The sequence below is a fragment of the Lepidochelys olivacea genome, assembly GCF_965140295.1.
Source record: "Lepidochelys olivacea isolate rLepOli2 genome assembly, chromosome: 11".
NCBI classification, from domain to species: domain Eukaryota; kingdom Metazoa; phylum Chordata; order Testudines; family Cheloniidae; genus Lepidochelys; species Lepidochelys olivacea.
In genome coordinates, this window is record NC_140421.1 from 53,255,740 (window position 1) to 53,278,587 (window position 22,848).

A 22,848-nucleotide genomic window follows, 5' to 3' on the forward strand; every position below is an offset into this window, starting at 1 on the left:
TATATTAAATCCTTCTTTTATTTTATAGGTCATGTGGAAGTAATTAAATTTTTGCTGGAAGCCTGCAAAGTGAATCCTTTCCCCAAAGACAGGTGAGTAGTTGCACTGTTGTATGAAGGAGGGGAGCTCCAGTAACTAATTAGATTGGTGAATCCAACTCTAGTGCGGTCAATTGACCGGAGTCCTTGTTTCCTCTGAAATCTCATTGGATGCTGAAACTAGTGACAATTGGGACCATCTGATCTACCCAGCTAACTTGCAGCTGGTGCTAGAGCTCCCTGGAGCTGTTTCTGCTCATTTGATCTAGCAACACTAATTCCTCCCTTAAAGAAGCAGGAATTCCAGACCTCAGTAGGGAAGACTGAGAAAATAAATCACTGGCTAGAGAATTTTCTTTCAAAATAGGCATCAAAGCAAGAAAAAGGAATTTGTAGTTTGGTGTGTGTGTGTGTGTGTGTGTGTGTGAACATACATGCGGAACACGCACGCGGATGTGGGTGTAAGAGGTGTCTCTGTGTGTTCCTGTCCAAAGTAACTAAAACTATTCACAAACTTCAGTGTGAACTTGACCCCATTAAAAAAGGCTGTTTTACTGTTCTGGTGTCCTGAGAGAGGTGCAGTTCACATGGTTTGTTATGTATAATCATTAACTTTGTTTTTAATTTCACCTCCAGTTTTATTATTGTAACTCAGAGTGTGGCATTGGAAACCAGAAAAAAATAGGTCCGTGCAAGGTCCCTCACCAAAAGAAAACAAGGCCCGACATCAGTAATGAAACCACGCTCGCCCACTCTCTCTAGCTCTCTTAATCAAGTACATTTGTGTCGTTGTCTCTGCTTCCTTCAGTGTGCGTGTACCTTTCAATGCTTCCCTCCGCAGAACAGTGATTTTGCTATTTAACAGTAAAGCATAGAATTAGCTTTAATTTGATAGTTTATTTCATGTGATGCTGTACAGACTAATATAAGTCTGCTAATGTCTTGTATTATGTGCACAATGTCCTCCTTACGGCACTTATAGGAGTGTCAGAAAGGCAGAGCGTTTTGAGTCATTTATCATTACCTGTGATTTTTTGAAGCTTTCCTGTTAAGGTGAGATTTTTACTTTTTGATACTGTCCTTTTCAAAAGGAACTCACAGTGCTACAGAGTTCATACACCACAATTAAAATGTAACCAAGTTTGGTGGGAAATCTGCATTGTGTTTACACCTGCTCTAACTACCAGCTTTTCCATTAAAACCCCTCAGGGGAAGAGTTTGTCCTGTACTAAAAGGACGTCAAAGATCAACACTAGGAAAACACTTCAGTACCAATAATCTGAGGCACGTTTCTGGGGTTGATTTACTTGGTGAAAGGAAGGCAAAAAATAAATACTTTACATTGGCTTTGTTGAAATACTATATTTAGATATCTCTTACTCTCCTGTTTAAGAGGGGAAAATATACAATTGTATGCAATAGCCTTTGCATATTGTTGTTACATTTGAGAGGGTTTAGTGTGGATGATGTGAAAATAGCAGCAGTTACACTTGTATGTGTGTTTAGCTATGTTTTGTTTAGTCTGACGCTATCCATTAAAGTGCAGTTCTGATGTGAAAAATGACTGAAAAAAATCAGTTTTTATCGTCTTTTAGTGATTTCCATATCAAATGTGTTCAGTTTTCACACTTTCAAGTAAAAAAGATTTTGTTTCCAGTGACTAACCGTGCACAATCAGCCTGTGGGCTGAAGATCAAGTTGGGTTCTTCCTTTATGTATTACCAATGGTCATGGTGGATTCTACATCACTGACCATTTTTTAAATTAAGATTGGATGTTTTTCTAGAAGAGATCATCTAGGAATTATGTTGGGGAAGTTTTATGGCCTGTGTTGTATAGAAGGTTACAGTGGTCCCTTCTGACCTTGGACTCTGAATCCCTGGTAATAAAAGTTCTTCATGCCAGATTTTGTCCTTGGTGACACCTGTGAATTCACACTGAAGACAGTGGTGTTACACGGATATGTGACTGGTTGAGCTGAACTTTATTAAACAATTATACTGAAGCATAAGAAGGAATGGAATCCCATTCATTCTCCATTAGTTATTTTGATACTGAAGGGGTAAAAAGTTGTGAAAACATCTGTTGTCAAAAAAGGTTGTGACCCACAGTCCAATTCACTGAAGGTACTTACGTACTCCCTGAGCTTAGTAGATACTGTACGGGCAATTGTTGTCTCAAACATCAAAGTATAATGGAATTCATAGTGGTGGATTTACTTGCTTACTGATTTTGGAAATATTGTGCTCCCTGTTTCAGATGGAATAACACTCCTATGGATGAAGCTTTACATTTTGGACACCATGATGTATTTAAAATTCTTCAAGAATTCCAGATCCAGTACACACCTCCAGAGGATTCCAGCAATGGAAAGGAAAATCAAACAGTTCATAAAAATCTAGATGGCTTACTCTAACCATCTTCAGCTAGATCCCAAGAGTCAACTCACTTACCTATGCTTTTGTGGAAAATGAGTATGAAGAGCGTGTGTATTTGTGTCTGACAGTGGTGTATATTTTACAGAATATTTCATTTATTTCAGTGTTACAGGAGTTTTCTTCATGATACGCAGCAGACAAACCTAATCGCTCCAAAAAACAAACAAACCCCAAACAACCCCCTGCCCCCCCCGAGAGTCTCCCTCTGTAATGTGAGCAATATTACCTTGTGTTGCGTATAATTGATGTAAAAGAAGTATTAGCTGTTTATGGCTTGACTGTGCACTACTTAATTTATTTTTGTGTTCTATGTATATCTTCAAACCGTGGTCAGGAATTTTTCTGCTGAATTTGCATTTTTAAACAAATCTCTTACAGTGTGGTTAAGTGGAACCATGCTGTTGCCATGTGCAAGTGTCACTGTGGTTTTGCTAGATTTCAGGAGTTGAGGATGCTGGTGTAGATTTAGCATGGGTGCGTTGAACAAGGATCTGCACTTACCTTTTTTTCCCCCTAAATAATTTCCCATGCAACCTTATTTACATCATCACCTTGTCACCTACATCGATCGGTTGCCGATCGCAACGCATTGTTCATATTGTTCTGGTCAGTCCTTCAGCCACCTGTTGGCCAGGTTTGTCAGTAGCACCAGACGCCCGATGAGCATAGCACACCGCAGCCCAGAACCCCTGAGCTCAAGCGATCCACCAGCTTCAGCCTCCCATGTAGCTAGGATTAAGGCGTGCGCCATCTTGACCGGTTGTTTACATAGTATAAATCTCAAAATAATATATTGGTGACATTTGTCAATGGTCTGAGCTAATTGTTCTTAGAGATGATTTTTTCAGGGAATCTGTTTTAAGGTTGGTTTGATGACCAAATGGCATAGAGGAATATCACTTGTTTGATGGTTTTTTTGAGCTGTTTCTTTCAAATGCCCTTTGTCTAGCCTCTCTCTTCCATATTCAGCTGCTGAAGTGCTTTTCCCTTAGTTGGGAAAAGCAGGTGCTTCCACAGAATGCATTTGTTCCTGACAGGCATACGTGCATCATGGGGGGACTTGTAGGCTGCAAAATAATTCATCTCAGTCTTATGTTTTGTCTTTAGCTGCAACTGCACCAAAAACCTTTTCGGGGGATGTAAGTATATGAAAGGCAAAATACTAAACCAAATGTTTGAAATGAGTTAGGCTCACAATAAAAAACACTGATGGCATGAAACAGCTTAGAGAAGCATAAAGCTAATCAAAGCATGAGCAAGGTTGTGGATATGCCAAACTGTGGGTCTAACTCTCTTCTTATGCTGGCATAAATCCTCAAATAGTTTTGTTGAAGCTTCTGAAGTTACACTGGTGTAAAACAAGTAAGAAATCAGAAACAGGACCACAAATCAAGCAGTTCATTTGTGTGTGAACTGTCGCATTTGCACTCTTCACATGGTAGTCTGTGCCCTACATACGCCAGTTGTTAGAAATCTAAATCCAAATATTTGTTCTATTTTGGGGACCTTTACACTACATCAGCTTCTTGCCCAATGCAACAATATGTCTGATTCCTGACACTACAGTATGAATGAAGTCACCTTTAAAAAAAAAAAAATCTTCTGTAGGAGTATCCATTTCACATTTGTTGGAAGTAGGTGATAGTCAAGACTCAGACAGTGGATGGGAAATGAGACCATTTGTGGGAACTGCACACATCTCAAAGATATGCCAGTAATAATAATTCATCCCTAGATCTCCAGATGCCCACTTTACAGATGGTGAAACTGAAGCATGGAGAAGTCACCCAGCAAGTCAGTGGCAGAGTCAAGGTATGGAACCCTTGTCTCCTGCATCCCTCTCCAGTGCTCTAGCCACCATGCACATCGCCTCCCCTAAGAAAGAGAAATCAAATGGAGGCACTTGATATTCAGCACAAGCAGTGGCCTATCTCATAATAAAGATGCTGTCTTGTAGTAGTTTGAAAGCCTAAACCCCTGAAATCTGATTGGTAAAAATTCTTGCCTGGCATCCATCTCTCTCTCCTCCTCCCCCCCCCCCCCCCCCCCCGATCTGATATTACTGCTCTCAAGCTGGTTTTTTGCCTCAAGTCAGTTATTCACCCGAAGGCCTCATGCTTTTTTAACCCTCTCCTTTCATGCCTTGTGTCACAGCCACCCTCCTCCTTAACCAAAAACTGGATGGGATTCCCTTTGAACCCTTCTTGGCCAGATGGGTCACTGTTGAGAGCACAAGGCCCTGGCTCTGCTGCACTCCTACAGAGGATAAAACCAGGCAAACTAAATCCCATGTCTTCTTCTATAGTATTCTTAGACCTACCAAATTGATCCTATGGGAGTCAAATTTCTCAGGTTGGGCTCTGGGGGTACTGATTAGTCCCAGACTATGAGACCCATTCTGTTTGTTAACTGATCAGATTTCTATGTATAGCTCTCTGGTTTGCTAAGAAAATGTATCCTCTGCTGTCTCAGAAAAAATGTCAGTGATTTATTTTGATGTAATTGAAATCAATCAGGTTTACTTTGCTCAAACACTAACATTTCCAAAAGGCAGGTACATGTATTGAGAAGATAAAGGCATTTTAATTAAATAGTTTAGAGATTATGGCTGTCCCTGCACCTAACGTTTTCCTCCACCCTATTAAGAGCTTTTAGCTAGAATTTAGGCACAAACGCATTTTCGCCAGGATAGTTTTAGCATTTTCTCATTGTACCAGGAGATATTATTTTGCAAAGATTTGTGCCCAGTGGAAGCAGTGCATTTATTTATATATGCAATTTATTTATAGATATATGTAGTTCACTGGTTTGGCTGCTCATTGCTGGCACTGACATGTAGATTCTAATTTAAATGGCTTTTGTTGTGTTATCAAATGCTGACATCCTTATGCTCCAAAGAGTTTTCTGTGTTCTGTCATATATGTGTTTCTTATGTATCACAGCAGCTAGAAATGGTTATGCTAACTTAATGCTTTATACACAGAAATATTGTGCTGGTCTTAGTGTTAATTATCCCATCTTTTTGTGAAAAATGTGATGTACTGGGCTGATAACTTTTTAGCTACTGAGCTAGAATGTCAATGAGTGTTTTTATTGATGCTGTAGGATCAGCAATTGTGACAGATTGGTGTGACATTATAGATTCCTTACTGTGGGGAATAGACAGTGATGAATGTATTTGCTTTCAGCAATTTCCCGTAAGTAAATCTAAATTTAAAAATACTTGAGCTGTACTGGTTCTGAAAATGAAAGAGATTTATTTTAATGAATAAAATCCAGGTATTGTTGCTTTTTACAGCACAATTAAACAGGAATACCAAAAAACAGATGTTTGAGGGGTTCTTTTATTGGTTAGCTACATCGTTTACCCACCTCTAATACCATCCCAACTGAAGTAGCCAAAGAGAGTGGACTTTGTGGAGCCCTCCAATTTAGGCTGCTTTGATATCCTCCAGTCTCGAGGCTACTTTTGCATTGGGAAGGCCTTGTGACAAGCTTTAATTGTAGCATCAAATCATCAGGAGGCTCCATCTCGTGGCCAGTGAATACTGTAGTTTTAAATCTAAAAGCTTGATATAGCAAACAGGAGCTCATTGGCTTTCCCTCACCCAATACAGGTGTCCAGTTGGTGATGGAGAAATGATGCTACAACGGAATACCCAACCTGCTGTGGGCATTCTAACAAGAAGACGACCCTAGTGTTCATATCTTTTTGAAGTGCTGGAGGTCTCCAACATCTATTCTTTAGGAATAGAGGCTGTCGCTGGGATGGGGAAGTAAAGGTCTCTGAATCTGTTGAGTTAGGAATTAGTTGGGATGGTCTGGCTATTGAAATAGTTGAGTACCACAGAGGGTGAAATAGGGATATACATGCATCATTTTGCTCCTGAAGGTTCCTCACAAATTCCAGCCTCAGACGGCAACAGAAAATTGTGGAAGCAATTAAGGGATTCTACTGAAAATCAACATCACCCAGCCCTATACTAAATAGGTCTCATATTGCAGCCAGGAGTGGAGACATACATTGTTGCTGATTTCATGGTTTCAACATGTTGTAGATGGCCTTATGGAGTGCTTGACAGCCCTAAAAAAACCTTTTCTTACGTGACCATGCCATGTATGAACCATGAGCCCCAGCTGGGCTATCCACATTCTTAAGGGGTTGCCTCTGTCTGTCTCCCTCCCTCCCCCCACCGCATTATTTTACTCCTTGTTGTGTCAAGTTTATATAAGCTTGTAAGTGACTTGGGGCAAGGACAATGTCACTTGTTCTGTACTGTGAGGAGCAGCAGCATAGCACACTGATGGCACTGTGAAATAATTAGCAACAAATAATGCCTTGACTAGCCAGACTGCCACTTTGCTAGATTACTTGTTTGCCCAGAGCCTATTAGAACATATGGCTAATTCTCTAGCCATAGAAATAACTGACAACCATATAGAGATGAAACTGCCCCAGTGGGCTTACAATCAAATTGAGGCCTCTGTTATGTCAAAAATTCAATTAAATCTCACCAGTCTCAGAGAAACATGATCTCATTAGTAACCATAAAACAATTGCTAAGTGACGCTTCAATTTTTTAACCTGGAAAAGAATAGTTCTGGTATTGTAAAACTTCTTTTTATAACTATCATCCATGCAAAAATTACATGAAGCTAGCTACTGTACATCTACTGGACTCATGAGAAAATTTGACTTTCAGATGTAACTTGAATTCAGAAGGGAAGGTATTATAAGCACCATCTACAGATTAACACATCACAATTCTTAGGAACACCCACTTCATTTCACTTGATAAATATATATGTGCACATAGCTACTCTAATGAGAACGGTAATAAAATTAACCTGTTGATATATTTTGCATTTGTGGTCATTGATTTTTTTTGTTAGCGATATAAAAATAAGGCAAACTGGCACTATTTTGCTACCTAAGCAAATACTCTCAGATCCATTCAACACTGGCATGGAATCATAGGACTGCAAGGGTCCTCCTTGCAGGCAACATGCTAGTCTTTACAGGCACAATGTACTAAATGGATTTACCACTTCCTTTTCATGAAGCAGGCTCAAGCAGCTGATTGTTTTTTAACCTATCTGAATGGTGGAAATGTAACTTCCCCATCCCTTATAAACTAACTAGCAAAACGCTAAACTCGCAAGCTGCTGAGAGCCAAAGCACTGCGGCTGTTGGAACACTGAGGCAAGAGAATTAGTGATTTTCAGTTTCATGAGGAGTTATGAGTTCATGGTGAGACTTGCACAGAATTCATTGAATTTCAAGAGGCCACCCTCATTAGGGAACTGTGGCTTAATTAGCCTCCAGTGTATTGAGAACAAATCTGCTCCTCTGCTATTAGCAGACTGCCTCTTTCCTCCAAGTACCAATGCTTCCGTGGGCTGTAAGCACTGACTTAACACAGAGTCGATTGTAATTCATCTTTCTTTATCCTACTGCTATTAATGAAGCTGTGTGTCTATGCAGAGACTATGCCCTCTTTCAAATAAGCAATAGTAAAAATGAGAAGTCTTCTAAAATGTGACTTAGTTAATAGTGCTATGCTACAGGAAAAGTGTCCCCCCAAAGAGATTACAGTCAAAATTAGTGCGGGCAGTACAAACGTGTAAAGCAGCAAGGCCTGCAGCTAGTGCATATCCGCATAGCTCCACTGACTTCAGTGGGGCTGTGCTGCAGTCAAGCCCCTTAGGATATGTCGATGCTGCAATTAAAAACCTGTAGCAGGCCTGGGCTAAGGGACTGCTGAATTGCACTGCAGATACTCAGGTTTCTTAGTGTAGCAAAGCCACACCCTTGGAGGCCTAAAACTAGTTTATTTTTCAACTAAGGTAACCGTGCTACTTTCACTAGTGGAGTGACGTGCTAGGAATGCTTCTGTTTGCTGCTACAAAGAGGAAAGCAAGACACAGTTATGCTCTGGATGGGCTTGAGCCTACTCCCATTCAAGTCAATAGAAAACTCCCATTGACATGAATGGTGCAAGATCAAGCCCTCAGTGGACAACGTGGACTTCTCCATTCCAACAGTTCCTGGCTAAACTGTGAACTATAAAAATAGCTGCAATCTGACAGGCCAAGAGATGCCATCTATCGGTTTGGCAAGTTTGCATTTCTTGAGGATTTTTTCTTTTTTTCCCCCTCAATTCTCAACTTACTTTTCAGGCTTAAGCCCCTTGCCAGTAGCAAGGTTAGAATATTTTCTCTTTGTTTGGATGGCAGGTGTGTCACAATGAAGGAGCCCTACTCTTAATTTATTTTAGTTTTGGTTACTTAAAATTAAACTTTTATGTGCTTTGTGGATACATATATTTTCATGGTAGACAATGATTAATAACTCTGACAGTGTCAAAGCACTTCCACCTCCACAAGTAACTACCGGTCAAGGGGTAGTCTATGGTGACTTTGCAGTCAGCTTACAAGGATGGTTGGATGGAGGGCAGTGCTTGTATTAAGGATCCTCTGAGAAAACATCTCTCTGCTGCCTCACACAGATTTTATTGAACTGTACTTCAGGAAGGGACTGGGTGTAATTCTACAGTGTCTAGCTTTCAATTCCTTTATGCCATAACAGAAAGCAGAATATGCAGCGCGTGCTCAAACACTGTTCTCTGGGGTGACATGATACCTTTGGGAATTTTCTCCATGAAAGATTTTGTGAAACATCCTATTCAATTGGTGTTTCTTTTCTCAATGAGCGCTACAGTCACAGTTTTGGATTTCACTCTTACCATAATAACATGCTAGTTTATTTTTACAATGAAGCATATGCCACTGATTTAGCAGAGCAGAAGTAAACACAGGTCAGTGCAGTTTGTGGCTGTATCCTTTGAGAAAGTATCTAAGCTTTCATTTAAAAGAAAATATTCCAGGCCTCCTCATTGCAGAAGAAAGCCAAATGTGAGCAAAGTGCAAACTGAAGCTGTATTGTCTGCCTGTGTATGCAGGCAGCCTGGAACCAATCTCAGAGGTGACTTACTTTAAAACCTAAAGACAACATTGTAAATGTCAACATAACTATTTCATTTAAGATAAATTTAGTAGAAACACGGGCTTCTCCCATAATCCCACGCTGCTGTCCCAGCCAAAAGCCCTCACTGTTCCCCCACGCTGTTGCTAAGATTTCCAGCTTTTCCCCTCCACCTTCTGTGCTGGAGTTTCACAGTGGTGACAGAAAATTCTCTAGCTCATTGAAAATTACAATTAAACGAATGTCATATCACAATCAGTAACATACAGGTTACTCTGGGTATTATGATTTTCACACTGAATTCATTAAGAACCTCAATTCCTTAATTTAACTGAAGGTCCAGTCTGATGCATTGGTGTGCCACACCATCCAAGGGCTTTCTTCAGAATGTAGGGAAAGCTTGCCACAGACTACACACAGCCTTGATGCATACCTCTGCAGGCTCGGAAGCAGAAAAATGCAAGCTACTTAAGGATGGACATGTGCAAACAGTATAGCAGAGAGACCAATAACACTTAAGTCGGATAGGCTGAACACATCTGTAAAGAAAGAGCACATGTTGATTAAAATCTATCCTAAAACAAACCACAGCAAAGAATTATACTAAAATACTCTTTTACACTTACATTTTACCATGCATTGTAGTAGTATTTTTCAGGGGGTTACACAGTAAAGGCACTGAGACTGATGTGCTGCTATCTATTATTAATGGGGGCTTGAACTCTGACAGCAGAATTATTAAGTAATATTCAAAAAGTGTTACCCAGGGTTTTCAGAACCCAGTGCTATTTGCTAAACCAACCAAGACTATGTCATCTTTTCAGATTGCCACAGGCAAATTCAGATCTCTCAATTCAACTTACTGTGAGAACAAGAAAATTGTATTTTGCCAACTTTGTTCCACTGTTAAGCCAGATAATATGACAGTGCTAACTGGCCAAATCTATTCATAGCTAGATGAATCACCTTACTGCTGTTTGTATAGTAACTTTTCCTATTGTGTTTCCTCCACAGTCTTACCTAGCCTTCCTCCAGGACATAGCATATAAAGAGAGCCACTGTCCTGGAGTCCAAAGAGGGGAGAAATAGGTTAAAATGAAGCAAAGTAGCTCCAGCCCGCAAAGGAAATGCATTTGCATTTCTAACTAAAGGTGGTAAGTTGTTCTGGAAAGCCAGTTTGTGTTCAAATCACAGTATTTTTAAAATATGAAATATTCAATGGCAGGATAAAAGCCTTTTAAAAGCAAATTCCATGTCCACCCCCGCTCTCTTCCCCTTCACCTCCCCCACCCTGGCCAAAAAAAACCCCAAAAAAACACCATACCACAGTGTCAATTTCTGCAGGGCTCACCATTCGAGACACCTCATCAAAATCTTCAGGAGACATGGGTAAGAGGTTTTCTGTGGTCTGGAGTCTGGAAGGGTGGCTGACATGGGGAGAAGAGAAGGGACAAACCTTCAGCGTATTAACATTAATTCCAATGAAAAAACAGCACCCTTGAAGTCAATTCATTTCCCATTTCAAACTCTTTTCACTCTATTTGATTTTTAGTAGCATGTGCCCCTCACCATGGCATCTGGCTGCCTCTCATTCAGTTTAAAAGGCAACAAGTAGGTAGATGTCACTGAGATGGGTGACTCATCAAAGTTACATCTTACTCATTCTGCAGTAATGTTACTTACGCAGTCTGAACAAATGTGAGCTGTGGGGAAGATACTGTCTTCAGCAAGAGAACCCATTACAGGGAGCTCCTGGGCCCCATACGCAGTACCTGAAGTCTCGGGATGGGTGCAAACCCCTATGCCCATGGATCCTATTACCGCTACATCTACACAGGGATAAAAAACCCAGGGCTGGTCTAGGTCAGTTGACTCAGGCTGCGAGGCTGAAAAATTGCTGTGTAGATCCTGCAAGGATGCAGGGTCCAGAGCTCAGGTTCCAGCCCAAGCCCAAGAATCTACAAGAATCCAGCAATTTTTAGTCCTGTGAGCCAAAGTCAGCTGACCTGGGCCAGCCACAGCCGTGCCATGGATCTTTTATCCCTGTGTAGCCATACCCTGCAAGATCAACCACTCTGACTGTAGTAGGTCACCAGCAGCAGGATGTCCCACAAGCTAGAGTGTTCTACTTAGAAAGCCCGGCCAGTTCTGAACTGCATCGCTGAGACACGAGGTTTCACACTCTGCAATGCCAGAGTGGTTTTAATAACTGAAATCAGAGGTGGGTGGGTGGGAAGACGCACTGATCTGCTACAGTCAAGCCAGGATAGGTCATGTTTGGCCAAAGAAAATGGAGGTAGCTAATTTTTATGAAAAATCAAGTATGGGAAACAGCTGTAAATTGCCCAAATATGTCTACATTTTGTACTTTAATATAGTAGCCTTTTTTCTGTTCTATTATGTGTATTGTGGTGTCTTCCTACCCAGTGGGCTTAGCAAAGCAGGGGAGAGATCTAATGCCAAACCATATACATCTTTAACACTCCTAAAATACACAACATTTTTAGTAGCTTCAAATACTATCCCATTTTTAGAAATCCAGCTGTTCTGGGCAAACTTACACTTCAGATACAGAGATTAATTCAGTCTTGATGTATCCATTCCCTTTGGGGCCATCTAAATCCATAGGCTCAGAGGCTAAAAATAAAATACACCAATGCTTAGCAAATGTTTACTTTGAGAAAAATCTTTTATATGAATTAAAGGAGCAGTGTCAAAAACTGCATTTCTTCCTGAAAACGTTTTACCGGCTACTGTTACAACAACTAAGGCTGTATTTCCACTTGGTTTCCATTGTGCATTAAAGAAGACTGTGTCAAGTCAGTTCCCCCGGCTTGTGTGACTTTTCCCACATAGCATGACGGAGGGGGGAAAAAAAGGAAAATATGGCCCTGATCCATTCACGCAGCAGCTTCTACCCCCTGAAGTCAATGCAGCGCCACACAAGTGCCAGCGTCCAGTTACGTGGATCTAATTGCTAGTGGGGACATAAGGTTGTAAAACCACAAAATATGGCAGGCAGACTCTGGGGCAGTTGTATGGCCTGAAACTGCCACGTACACATTTTTCAATTTGATCAGATTTCCCACTGACAGCCCCTCTACTACCTCACTTCTTTTTCACCCGTTGAACAGTTCAGATACAACTGCTCACATTTTAGATGGGAAGAATTCAGCAGGTCTGGTTCAACTACCGTCATTTAATTGTATATCATAGCTATTATCTGGTAGTCCAACATTTCAATGACAAACAAATACCTCAAAATACTTCTGCAAATGAAATGCTGGTAGCACTTACTCTCCTTGGGTCTGGAGTAGTATTTCCCAAAGGCATTGTCTTTGGGAATATTTGGGTACAGATAGCTCAGTGGATTTTCAGGAATATTTTCGGCCGCCATCACTTTGTAGTTGCGAATAATATCAGGGAAAGTAACAGCCGAGAGCTCCTTCTTGGTGTAAGGTTCTACCGAATGGAACTGAGGTTCTAGTGAATAAAGAAGGACATGAATCCTAGAGATGGTGCCAAAAGCCTGGTTAAAAGTATACAGAAAAACACAGCTGAGCTTACGTATTCAGAGAGGATCAAGTGAAGGAAGGGACTTACAGAATGAAATCTAATTTGCACTGTCACAATTTAGTTTTTATTTCCAAAGCAAATACTGCTCCATGCAGAGGAAAGTATGACCTAATATATGTGAGAACAGTTCTTTTCACATATTTTATTCAGAGTGACTGGGGTGACTTGTGTTCACCTCTGGAAACGGGCTGTAATCATATATTTAAATTAAAACATGCTGAAATTTACAAGACTGGCCCTTTTCAGCCTCTTCTGATAAAATTCAGATCACATCACCTGCTACCTGATTTGACCCAAACAACCATGGCTGTTTTATTATGGGGGTGAGCAAGGTATGGTCCCCCTGCAAGCTGAAAGTTTGGATTCGGGACAACACTGTCTGTCTCCCCCTCAGCCTCTGACTGGCAAAGGCAGGAGCAGGAAGGCTGCAGAGAAGGAAAGACAATGGGTGAGGCAGCAGCTTTCAGCAGCAGCAGATTCTCCTAGGCTGTTTAGTAGCTGGGCTCCATCAGCAGCTGCAGCCTCCTGCCAGCTAGGGGCGATCTATCTCCTTACAGCATAAGCTGGAAGATGCAGGGAGCCTCTCCTTCGCAGTCAGTGCAGTCCCTGCCCCGCCCAGGCCCCTCCCCAGCCAGCCTGGGTCTGAGCCTAGCAGGAAGAAGCTGGCCAGGCAGGGAGCTGAGCTGACTGCAGAGGAGTTCCAGCTGCCCATCCCCCACAGAGTCTTCTCTCCCCCTCTCTGGAGACAGGTGCAGGGGAGCTGCTGAGAGCAGGTGGAGGGGGAGTTACAGGGTCAAAAGAGGGATCTCTGGCTCGGGGGGGAAGGGCAGCAGCTGCAGCACCTTGGGGATGGAGGAACTTGGGGCAGATGCAGGTGAGAGCTGGGGGCACCTTGGGGTGGGGGTGGGCATGAAGGATATGTACTGGGACATGTTGGGATGGAGGAGACCTGTAGGGGGGAATGATACTGGGGGAACCTTGGGGATTTGTCCTCCACAACTTTATAGGCCAAACTGACTCCCCTGGAAATGCCCCTGTCCCCACGGAAGTAACTGAAGCAGCCTACCAGACTGCTGTTGGAATATTGTACTAGTGGTAGTACTCTGGCTCTTAGTGGGGAGGATTGTTAATTTCATGTTATTGCCAGTCTGTGTAAGGGAGACAGAGGGCTCCAAGGATTTTTAACTTTGGTTTTAAAATGTAGGTAGAAACCCAAGTTATTCTCTGTATTTACTTACCATTTTGGGATCCCTCTACCCAGGTAAAAGTGATGGCTCCTTCTCGGCTACTTTCACTAAATCTCAGTAAAAAGGTCCCTGGCCTTTGGTCCTTTAACAAAGCACGTTCTCTCTCCTTGCTGATAAAACCCATGATACAACTGTAATATTAAAAGAAAAATTGTACAATTTACTTCTAAGTACATCCAAAGCCTATTATTAGGCTACCTCATGTAACTAAAAGCAGAATTTTTCCAACTGGTTTATAACATCCCATGCAGCTATAACACCACCATCAATGCACAAATTAAAATGTGCACTCTCACTCCTGGGTGCAGTAGTCCTTGAGCAGCAGCTATCCAGAGAGTGGCTATTCAGCCTTTTCTCTCTTGCTATGTGTAACATGCTATAAAATGTTGTTGTCTCAACACTTTCTAAAATCAGAAATTGGTTTGTTATCCAAAACCAGTGTCTCAATTCAATGGATAAAATTACTCAACTTACTCACATGTGTGTTTGCAAGACCAGGGCCTAGACGGCAGTTTTAACTTAAAGAGAGCATTAAGTGGGTATTAACGAAAACTGTCACTGCGTTCCTTTTTGACATCCTGTGTTTGCTTTAGTATCCCATGCTCCTGTAGGAATCGCAGACAATTGTTTGGATTTCTCAGTATTCTTTGGTTTTGTGCTCACTTCCCAGACAGTATGTGTATCTCTGCCAGATCAGATATTGACAGTCAAGGTTATTTCAACCCCAGTATTACATTGTGTGTTAAGCCATGTTCTCTTATGCTTGGAAACACTCTGATAGTAGCTCACTTTAACTTTCTCACCCTCCTTGTACCATGATTACCAGATGCAGGGTACTATGATGTTTTGTCCCTCTGGAAAGGTTTATCTTTTGTCGGACAATGCTTCAGAGTGATCTGGGGTGACTTTTGTGGCCTTGAAGGAAAGGAGCTCTAAGGAGAGCATATAGGGCTGTGTCTAATCTGCTTGTGATGCCTGAATTTACCTGCACAGGGCAGAGTGGGCCAGTGTGGTATCCCAGGGTAACATCTATTATATGGGCATGATGGTGAAGACCTTAAAAGGTGGATGATGTCTGAACATCAAGATGACACGAGAGTCTCAAACAGGGACATGAAGGAAGAAACTGCTCTCAAGACAATGACCTCTATCCATAAGCAATATCTGTGTTTTCATGCTTGGGGATGAGGTAGCTCTGATGCAGTCAGTCACTTAGCAATACTGTCCAGGTTTTCTCCAGTAGATCAGAGTTTGAGGGAGAGGCAAGAGATTTTTTTTTTTTGCTTTAAATTAACGTTTAAACTCAATTTTATTTATCTAGGAGTTCAAAAGTCCTCTGAACCATTGTTCTTTCTTTATGCAAACACTCATTTATGTAATTAAACCACCATTACTCTAGGTAAATATGTATCTTGGCAAGCACAGTAAATTAGGAAATACACTATCTACCCAAAAGAGAACAGCAGAAATCTACAAGGTAAATTTTATATATTTAGAGATTTTTAAAAAAAGAACATTTCAGATATTGTGGGTAACAGCTACAAAGGATCCTTTGAGGACTATATATCCCAATCCTTTGTTTGGCAATCTTCAGCTTGATATATGAAAAAGGCAATCTGGGGGCAATTATGATGCCACGTATATGCAACAGGTGTTCATATTGTACAAAAAACAATCAGACTGGTTGGCAGTCTGTCTGATTCAGGGCCTCTTGCGGTTCCAGTGGGTTATTAGCCCCTATTAATTAACTCTCAGCTATTTGGCTTTCCTAAAAAAACCCAATAAATGTTTTAAAGCCTGTGGCTGATGTCACAAACCTGTTTATCTTTGTTCCTAGGGATCATTTTATTGTGTTACCTGCCTGCAAATCCTCTAGGTTTAGTTGAAAAGAAAGGTTTGTTTGTACCTTTTATTTCTGTCTCTGTTCTTCCGCTAACAAACAGAGAACTGCTCACAACAGGGAGGAAATTTGTTTTTTACAATTCTGTATATCTGTAAGATGATCTTGTAGATGGTATTAATGGTATAATTATACAGAGAGAGCCCTGGATACCAGGGGTGAAATCCTGGCGCCACTGAAGTCAGTGGCAAAAATCTCTTATGGGTGTGGGTGTGAGAGAGTTAAGTCTTCTGGCTGGATCTTCAAAAATGCTCAGCAGCCAGTTGCTCCCACTGTTAAGCCAAATCTGGACCCCTCAATGGGTGCTGATCAGTTTGCAAAGATTAGGGCAAAGATTTTCAAAGAGGAGCAGAGATTATATATAGAAAAAGAGGAGTTTATGTGGGGTGGAGGTCAGAAGTGGAGGTGACAAGTTTGTTGGGGGCATCTGAACAGGAAGCTTTGAGGGCAGAAGTCAGTGCAGAGATATCTGTAGTAGCTAAGCAGAAAATTAGGGTGAGAACACAGCACACTTTAGTATAGTAACTTCCCTGTTAACTCAGCCAAATCTGTGGGCCCAATTCAGCAAGGCACTTAAGCATTTGCCTATTTTGAAGCACATGAGAACTTCTGTTGTTCACATGCACAAGTACCTTGTTCAATCAAAGGCTATATCCATAACTTTCCTGGTCTATGTTTGTTAGTCCTGGATATGAGTGTTATCTTACCAGCATAAACACCCTAAAACGGTCATTAAAATAGTAAGAAAGTTTGTCATTGGCAATCAATAACTAATTAAAGCAATTTTAATACATAGCCATTTTTACAGTAAGTCACTGAAGGTTCACAGAATCGGAAGCACCTTTCATCATATATGAGCTGTTAACAGGATTGTAAAAAGGTCAAATCTGAACTGACAACTAAAAAGCAGGATTAAAACCCCATTTTGAGCCTATTTCTGGCAGAAGTCATAGTCCCTTTAATAATGGGCTATGTGATATCAGCAACACTGAAACCCAAGGTTTCTAAACATTGAAAAATCAGCTCCTTTGCTAATCGGGAAAAGAGCTTTACTATTAACATTTTAATTCTTTAACATTTGATCAGCAAAGATTAGCTGCTGTAGCTGGACTCCATCATTGGTATCAAAGGATTCAGTCAATCCAGCTGTTGCCAACAGGAGGCTCACAAATGCACTTTTTTAAACAAGGGTGAACCTTGTACAAGATTCCCCCTACAGCACCTCAGACTTCTAAACAGTCTTCTCAGCCTGCTAAACTCCTGTTCTTGTGAGCTAACTCAGTTCTGCCTTGAGATGTGGTGAAAGCTCACTGTACTGTAGGTTGAGAGCTGGTGATTCATCTCACTTAACCTGAAACTAATCTGAACTTTGACCTTTGGCATTAAAAGGCAGTGCAATGGGTTTATTCCCCAAATTCATAGTCTTTTTACCACTGCTTCAGCTAACATGCAAAGGATCCGTCTGGCTCCTTCCAATGAAGACCTAGAACAAACCTCATTTGCCCTATTAGCACTCATATTTTATTTCTGATCACAACTGTCATTTTAACAGAGCTAAAGGTGTGAGCCATCAGCTATTCATCTTCATTAGCAACATACAAGATTCTTACCCGTCATTCCAGAGACATAAGAGGTGTTTTTTAATGAGTTCAAGGATGCCCTCAATCCACAGCCAGAAGGGAAAATTTTTATCATTTATGTTTTCCTGAAATTACAGTACATGGGGAGGAAGACACAAATAACTGTTACAAAAAGAAATCTGAGTACAATGGACTCAATTTATAACAATGTCCTGAAAAAGCTGCAGTGTCTCTCCTTCCTCTCCTCTTCACCCCCTATTTTTCTTAACACTTCTCCTCTTTCTTTGTTCCTTTTTGCTGCTCTTTTTATTTCATTTATTTATTTTTTGTTGTCTCCTCTCTTCCCTCTGTAATAGCTCTAGTTCCTCCACTCCCTAAGATAAAAGATGCTGTGTTGAGATGAGGTGCATCCATTGGTACCATCCTAAACTGGTCTGTGTGGCACAGGTACAGGGAAGAGAAGCTTGGGCTGGCAAGGGGATACCTGGGCCTGCAGGACCTTACATGTGACCTGCTGCCACCACAGGCATGTATATTAGGGTATGTCTTCGTTGCAGAGTTAACTTGTGCTCTTCCTTGGGTGTTGCCCCTAACCCAGCTGCGGTCCACTGGACAACTACCCTCTTTATTTAAGAGCAATGAAGATCCTTCACTTGATGATTAACAGATGAAATAAAAGTGTAGGAATAAAAGCCAGGAACAGCAGGTTGTTGTATCTATGGATTTATGTATTTCAATATAATAGAACATAAAGTGCTCTAGGTGACTTTTACAGAAATTAAGATTTAGTCCCTGAAAAGATGCACACAAATCAGCAGTCTAACCTCACCCCCATATAACTTACATGAACCAACCATAACTGAATCAAAATATTCACACACACCCCCCCTTGCCTTCCCAAAAGCCTAGTGAAAAACAAGAGGAATCGAAGCTTTGTCTTCATTATCTAACCTGTTAAATAGACAGTTCCTACCTTGCAGAATCTTGTCCAAGGAATAAGGCCATCAAGAGAGCCTCCGCCTGTTGGACCTACACAACAAACCAACAGACTGGTTTCAGACGTGTTTATTTGAAATATCAATTAGGCTCAAGACTTAATGTAGGTGAAACCGATCTGTATTTACATATTAAATTCTAAGCATTTGTTTAGTTTCAGTTAGGGGTGTAAAAAAGAAGGAAGAGAAGCTGTTGATTTAACTGTTCGAATAGCTGGTGCAGAGCTAGCAAGCCAGTTTTGCAGAGTAGCCCCTCTAGGCAGTGTTCTGGAGAAGCAGAATGTACGCAAATGACAAACCGATGTTTTGACAGGCACCAGGAAGAGCAATCGAGAGCTCTGCTACAGATTTCATATTAATGAAGTAGGGTAGGAACTAATCCAAATACAGAGATAATCTAAAATTGTTATATACCAAGACATTTTCATCTTCAAAATAATTCTAGAAATGTGGTCCAATCATTCTCCATTTATTGGCAGAAGCCATCACACTGAAATTAGGACTATCCATGTGAGTTGAGAGAGAGATTTGGCCCATTAACTCATCGATCATCGCAACATCCTGTGAGATCAAGTATTATTCCCATTTCAGCTTTAGGTGACTTGCCAAAGGTCCCACAGAAAGCTTGTATCATAGCGAGGAATAAACCTCATATCCAGACTTCCAAGCCTACTCTTAACCACAGGATCCTTTTCTTTCCCATTAAAATCCTGTAGCGTACGTACGTGTTTTGATTTAAGGGAAAAGCCACAGACATTCCTTTAAAGGAAACTGTGGCCCAGTTGCCACAGCTACATCAACATGTTCAAAATCCCCCTAGGCACACCACAGAACTAGGGTAGTAGTGTATAGTTGTAGCTACGCTCACAGAGGACGAAGATTCGGTTACTTATTACTATTAAGTATTCCCACTACATTCACAACTGGATTTTCAACTATGAGGCATGGGACCCCCCAAAATCTCAGGGGAAACTATACATACTGGCCTGTCAACTGCAAGCCTTTCCAACTCTGACTCTGTCTAGTATCCTACTCCTACTCCCAATATCAATCAATCAGACTAGCTCCAGGCACAAGGGAGAAATCTATTTTTTTTTTCTTTTTTCCCCCTATGTCCATCTAGAATGAGTCTCGGTTCCCAATACCATTGATAGTATCACAGCACAGACTATTCACACCCTCACATCTGAAAGAATGGATACAGGCTTTATCATCAGACAGCCAAACTCCATATACTAGTGAACTACATACAGCACAGAAGGAAGTCTTGAATTTATTGCAGCTAGTAAGGATTCTCCAATCAATCTCTCCAGCGCTAAGATTGAGTTTTATAACTCTAATGTAATGATAGGATGAAGGATATCTGTTTACAAACTTAAGTGGAGGTTATCACAGTTTGGGAATTTACCAAGTTGTAAAATACTAAACCAACAGAGAGATGTCAATAATCAATATCTCTCTATCTAACAGTAGGAAACCTGTATTTTTTTTATGATGAATATATTCTGCCTTTGTTAATTATTACAGAATTTTAAAACACATAGAAAAGTGATCTAAACAATGGTAAATTATGTTACAAAAGGCTGCCAAACCTTTTAAAAATTTGATATTTGAGCTCTTGATAGAGCTAGAAAAAATGCTTTATAAACTGGACAGCTGGGATTTCCAATTTAGATTTTTTTTTTTAAAATATAACCCTTTATAAAATTTAAGGCTAATGGCAATGCTTCTGGGAATTAATAACAAAGTTTTGTTTTTTAAATTAAGTCTATCCTTCCTCTTATCCAAACACTACAGAATTAAATTAGTCAGTGTCTCTGAGAACCAGACAGGAAACTGACACCTTTTCGTTGTTCAAGTGGGAATACACAAAAATTGAACATTGAATTAGAGTTTAGCTAAGGACATGTAGGTGGGAAGAGCAGGAGATTTTTTTTAGCTTGACACATTCCTTTAACGCTGTCACAGGTCTCTTGGTCCAGCCCTGTCTTTTATGCACTGAGTCAAGACTGTATATAGCCGGTCCTGGTTTATGGGCAAGTGTAACATAAAAACCTGAGACAAAAATTACAGTTACTGGACTAAATGACCCATTTCTTCAAGGAATATTTCAGTGCCCTCTCAGAAGTAGATTTGGTCCCAATCCTGTAAACCCTTACTCAGCAGAAGTATGTGTGTGAGTGTGAGTGAGAGAGAGAGAGAGATCGGCAGGATCTAACCCTTACAGTATACTAACTATTCAGCATGTAGAGAAATGGAAAATGGCTTCAACACTAAGTGGGTGATCACAATACAACTCTATCTGTATTACAGAACACTGAATATTAATAGTTTAAAATTGAGCTACAGAGTATACCTATAAAAAAACCTACAAAATAAAAGTTTCTCCAAACGTAAAGTAACCATAGTAGATAATTGCAACAAAAAAAAAATAACAGTCCAACATGGTAGTAACTACAGCTGGTCAAAAAAATTTCAAAGTTTGACTTAAAAAAAGGCAGGGGAAAATAAGCTTTTCATTTTTTTCCTATGGAAAAGTTCAATCCATTTTTATCTAGCAATAAGTCACTTTTCCCTAGCAGTCAAACAAGCCATCTACTTACTTAATATAACCAAGAGGAAGGAACATAATAAAAGGGCTTGTAGATATAGTAAAATTTGTTATAGGATCATACCAAGAAGTTTCTCCCCCAGCATGCTCAACTGATCTGCATGAAGTCCCCTTTTAGTTACAGAAGAGAACTGCCAACTTAGCACTTCAGAAAGCTGAGACCATCTTGCACAAGGTGGGTTCAGAAAGAAGGACAAGTTCTAGAGAGAAAACATCATGTCCACAATCTTAAACACACATGAAATTTAGCATGAGCACAAGTGTGTGGTCAAAAAAGTAACACGGAGTTTACATAAAATATGCTGACGTTTGACGATAAATGAGGACTTCTACATAGATGGAAGGTCCAGCTGACTATGGAGAAGCAATTAACAATACTGATTGACTCTTGTTCTCCAAGAAAAAAGAAACCTCTCTGGGTTTAATCTAACCCAACAAACCATTCCATGTTACTGAAGAGCAGTGAATTAAATTACTGAATATTTACACTGGGAGAAGCCAAATAAACATCTGAAAATTGTAGTATCCTTTATCATGTTTTATACACCTAACAGTTTGCTTGGTTTTAAAAAAAGCACACACAAGAAACAAACCCTGATTGACCGACCCTCTCTCCCCCCCCCCAAAAAAAAATCCTAGATCCAGTAAGAACTGAACTTCAGAATAAAGATGAAAGAATGAATTATGTCAAATATTATGAATTAACATGGAAAGACAATCCACATCTCCCTTGTAAATTACACAGTAGTTTCAGGATACTGACTTACACTTTTAACATTCTATCTATCTTTCATGTCAACAACACTTAGAAGTAAGTATTCTGTAAATACCTTGGGTTCAGTAGTCAGCATGTTGTACCACAGAATGGAAGCCCATCCACTTGGAAGTTGGCTCACATTTGAGATCACAACAATGGGAAGGGATGTGGTCTATAAAAGAGAGGTTTTTGGAATTATTTGGGATACAGTTCTACTACTGTAGATACTTTTACACATAAATTGATTTAGGTATATATACTATCATCTTTCATATACAATAAATACATTATCAATTTGTGATGAACATGGGCTATGTCTGTATAACTAATTAATTCTGATCAATATTGTGAAGTGGTTTTATGAAAAACTGCTGAATTACTAGTGTCTATATGCATGTGGATCCACTATTGCTGACATGGCCTGCAGCAGGTACACACCAGACAGGGGCAATGTGACATACTTAAGGTTAACAACGGCATTTAGACCTCATAAAGGTCATGCTAAAAAAGCAGTGGCATCCTTAGAAATCCTGTCATATAATGGGAAACACACAAAACACATCCAAGACTCACTAGTGAAGGAATGTAGTAAATGCTGGTAGAGACTGCTATTATGAAGTTTACAAAACAGTTCCCTATTTTCACATGATTATAACTTACCAAACCTTTTGGATTGATGTTTTCTATGTTAGCAAATTGTGGGGGGAGGGAGAGTTGAGGT

General features: G+C 40.4%; 2 protein-coding genes across 4 annotated transcripts in view; one reads left to right on the top strand and one right to left on the bottom strand.

Annotated features, from left to right (window-relative positions):
* The window catches only part of GLS (glutaminase), a 107,778-nt gene extending 98,921 nt beyond the window's left edge, over positions 1–8,857 (top strand). For both annotated transcript variants that reach the window (XM_084643286.1, XM_084643288.1), the window contains 2 exons: positions 29–92; positions 2,298–8,857. In XM_084643286.1, coding sequence (XP_084499412.1) covers positions 29–92; positions 2,298–2,454 — 221 coding nt within the window. In that variant the 3' untranslated portion in view covers positions 2,455–8,857. The remainder of the gene's footprint in view (positions 1–28; positions 93–2,297) is intronic.
* Positions 5,714–22,848, bottom strand: part of STAT1 (signal transducer and activator of transcription 1) — a 43,384-nt gene continuing 26,249 nt past the window's right edge. Inside the window, exons 16-24 of one of the 2 annotated variants that reach the window (XM_084643285.1) lie at positions 22,201–22,299; positions 21,435–21,570; positions 18,738–18,793; positions 17,795–17,889; positions 14,276–14,415; positions 12,759–12,944; positions 12,023–12,098; positions 10,813–10,888; positions 5,714–10,000 (exon numbers count right to left, since the gene is read on the bottom strand). In XM_084643285.1, the coding sequence (XP_084499411.1) occupies positions 9,977–10,000; positions 10,813–10,888; positions 12,023–12,098; positions 12,759–12,944; positions 14,276–14,415; positions 17,795–17,889; positions 18,738–18,793; positions 21,435–21,570; positions 22,201–22,299 (888 nt within the window). In that variant the 3' untranslated portion in view covers positions 5,714–9,976. Of the gene's footprint in view, positions 10,001–10,785; positions 10,889–12,022; positions 12,099–12,758; positions 12,945–14,275; positions 14,416–17,794; positions 17,890–18,737; positions 18,794–21,434; positions 21,571–22,200; positions 22,300–22,848 lie in introns of both variants that reach the window. The other variant, XM_084643284.1, reaches the window with a different exon arrangement.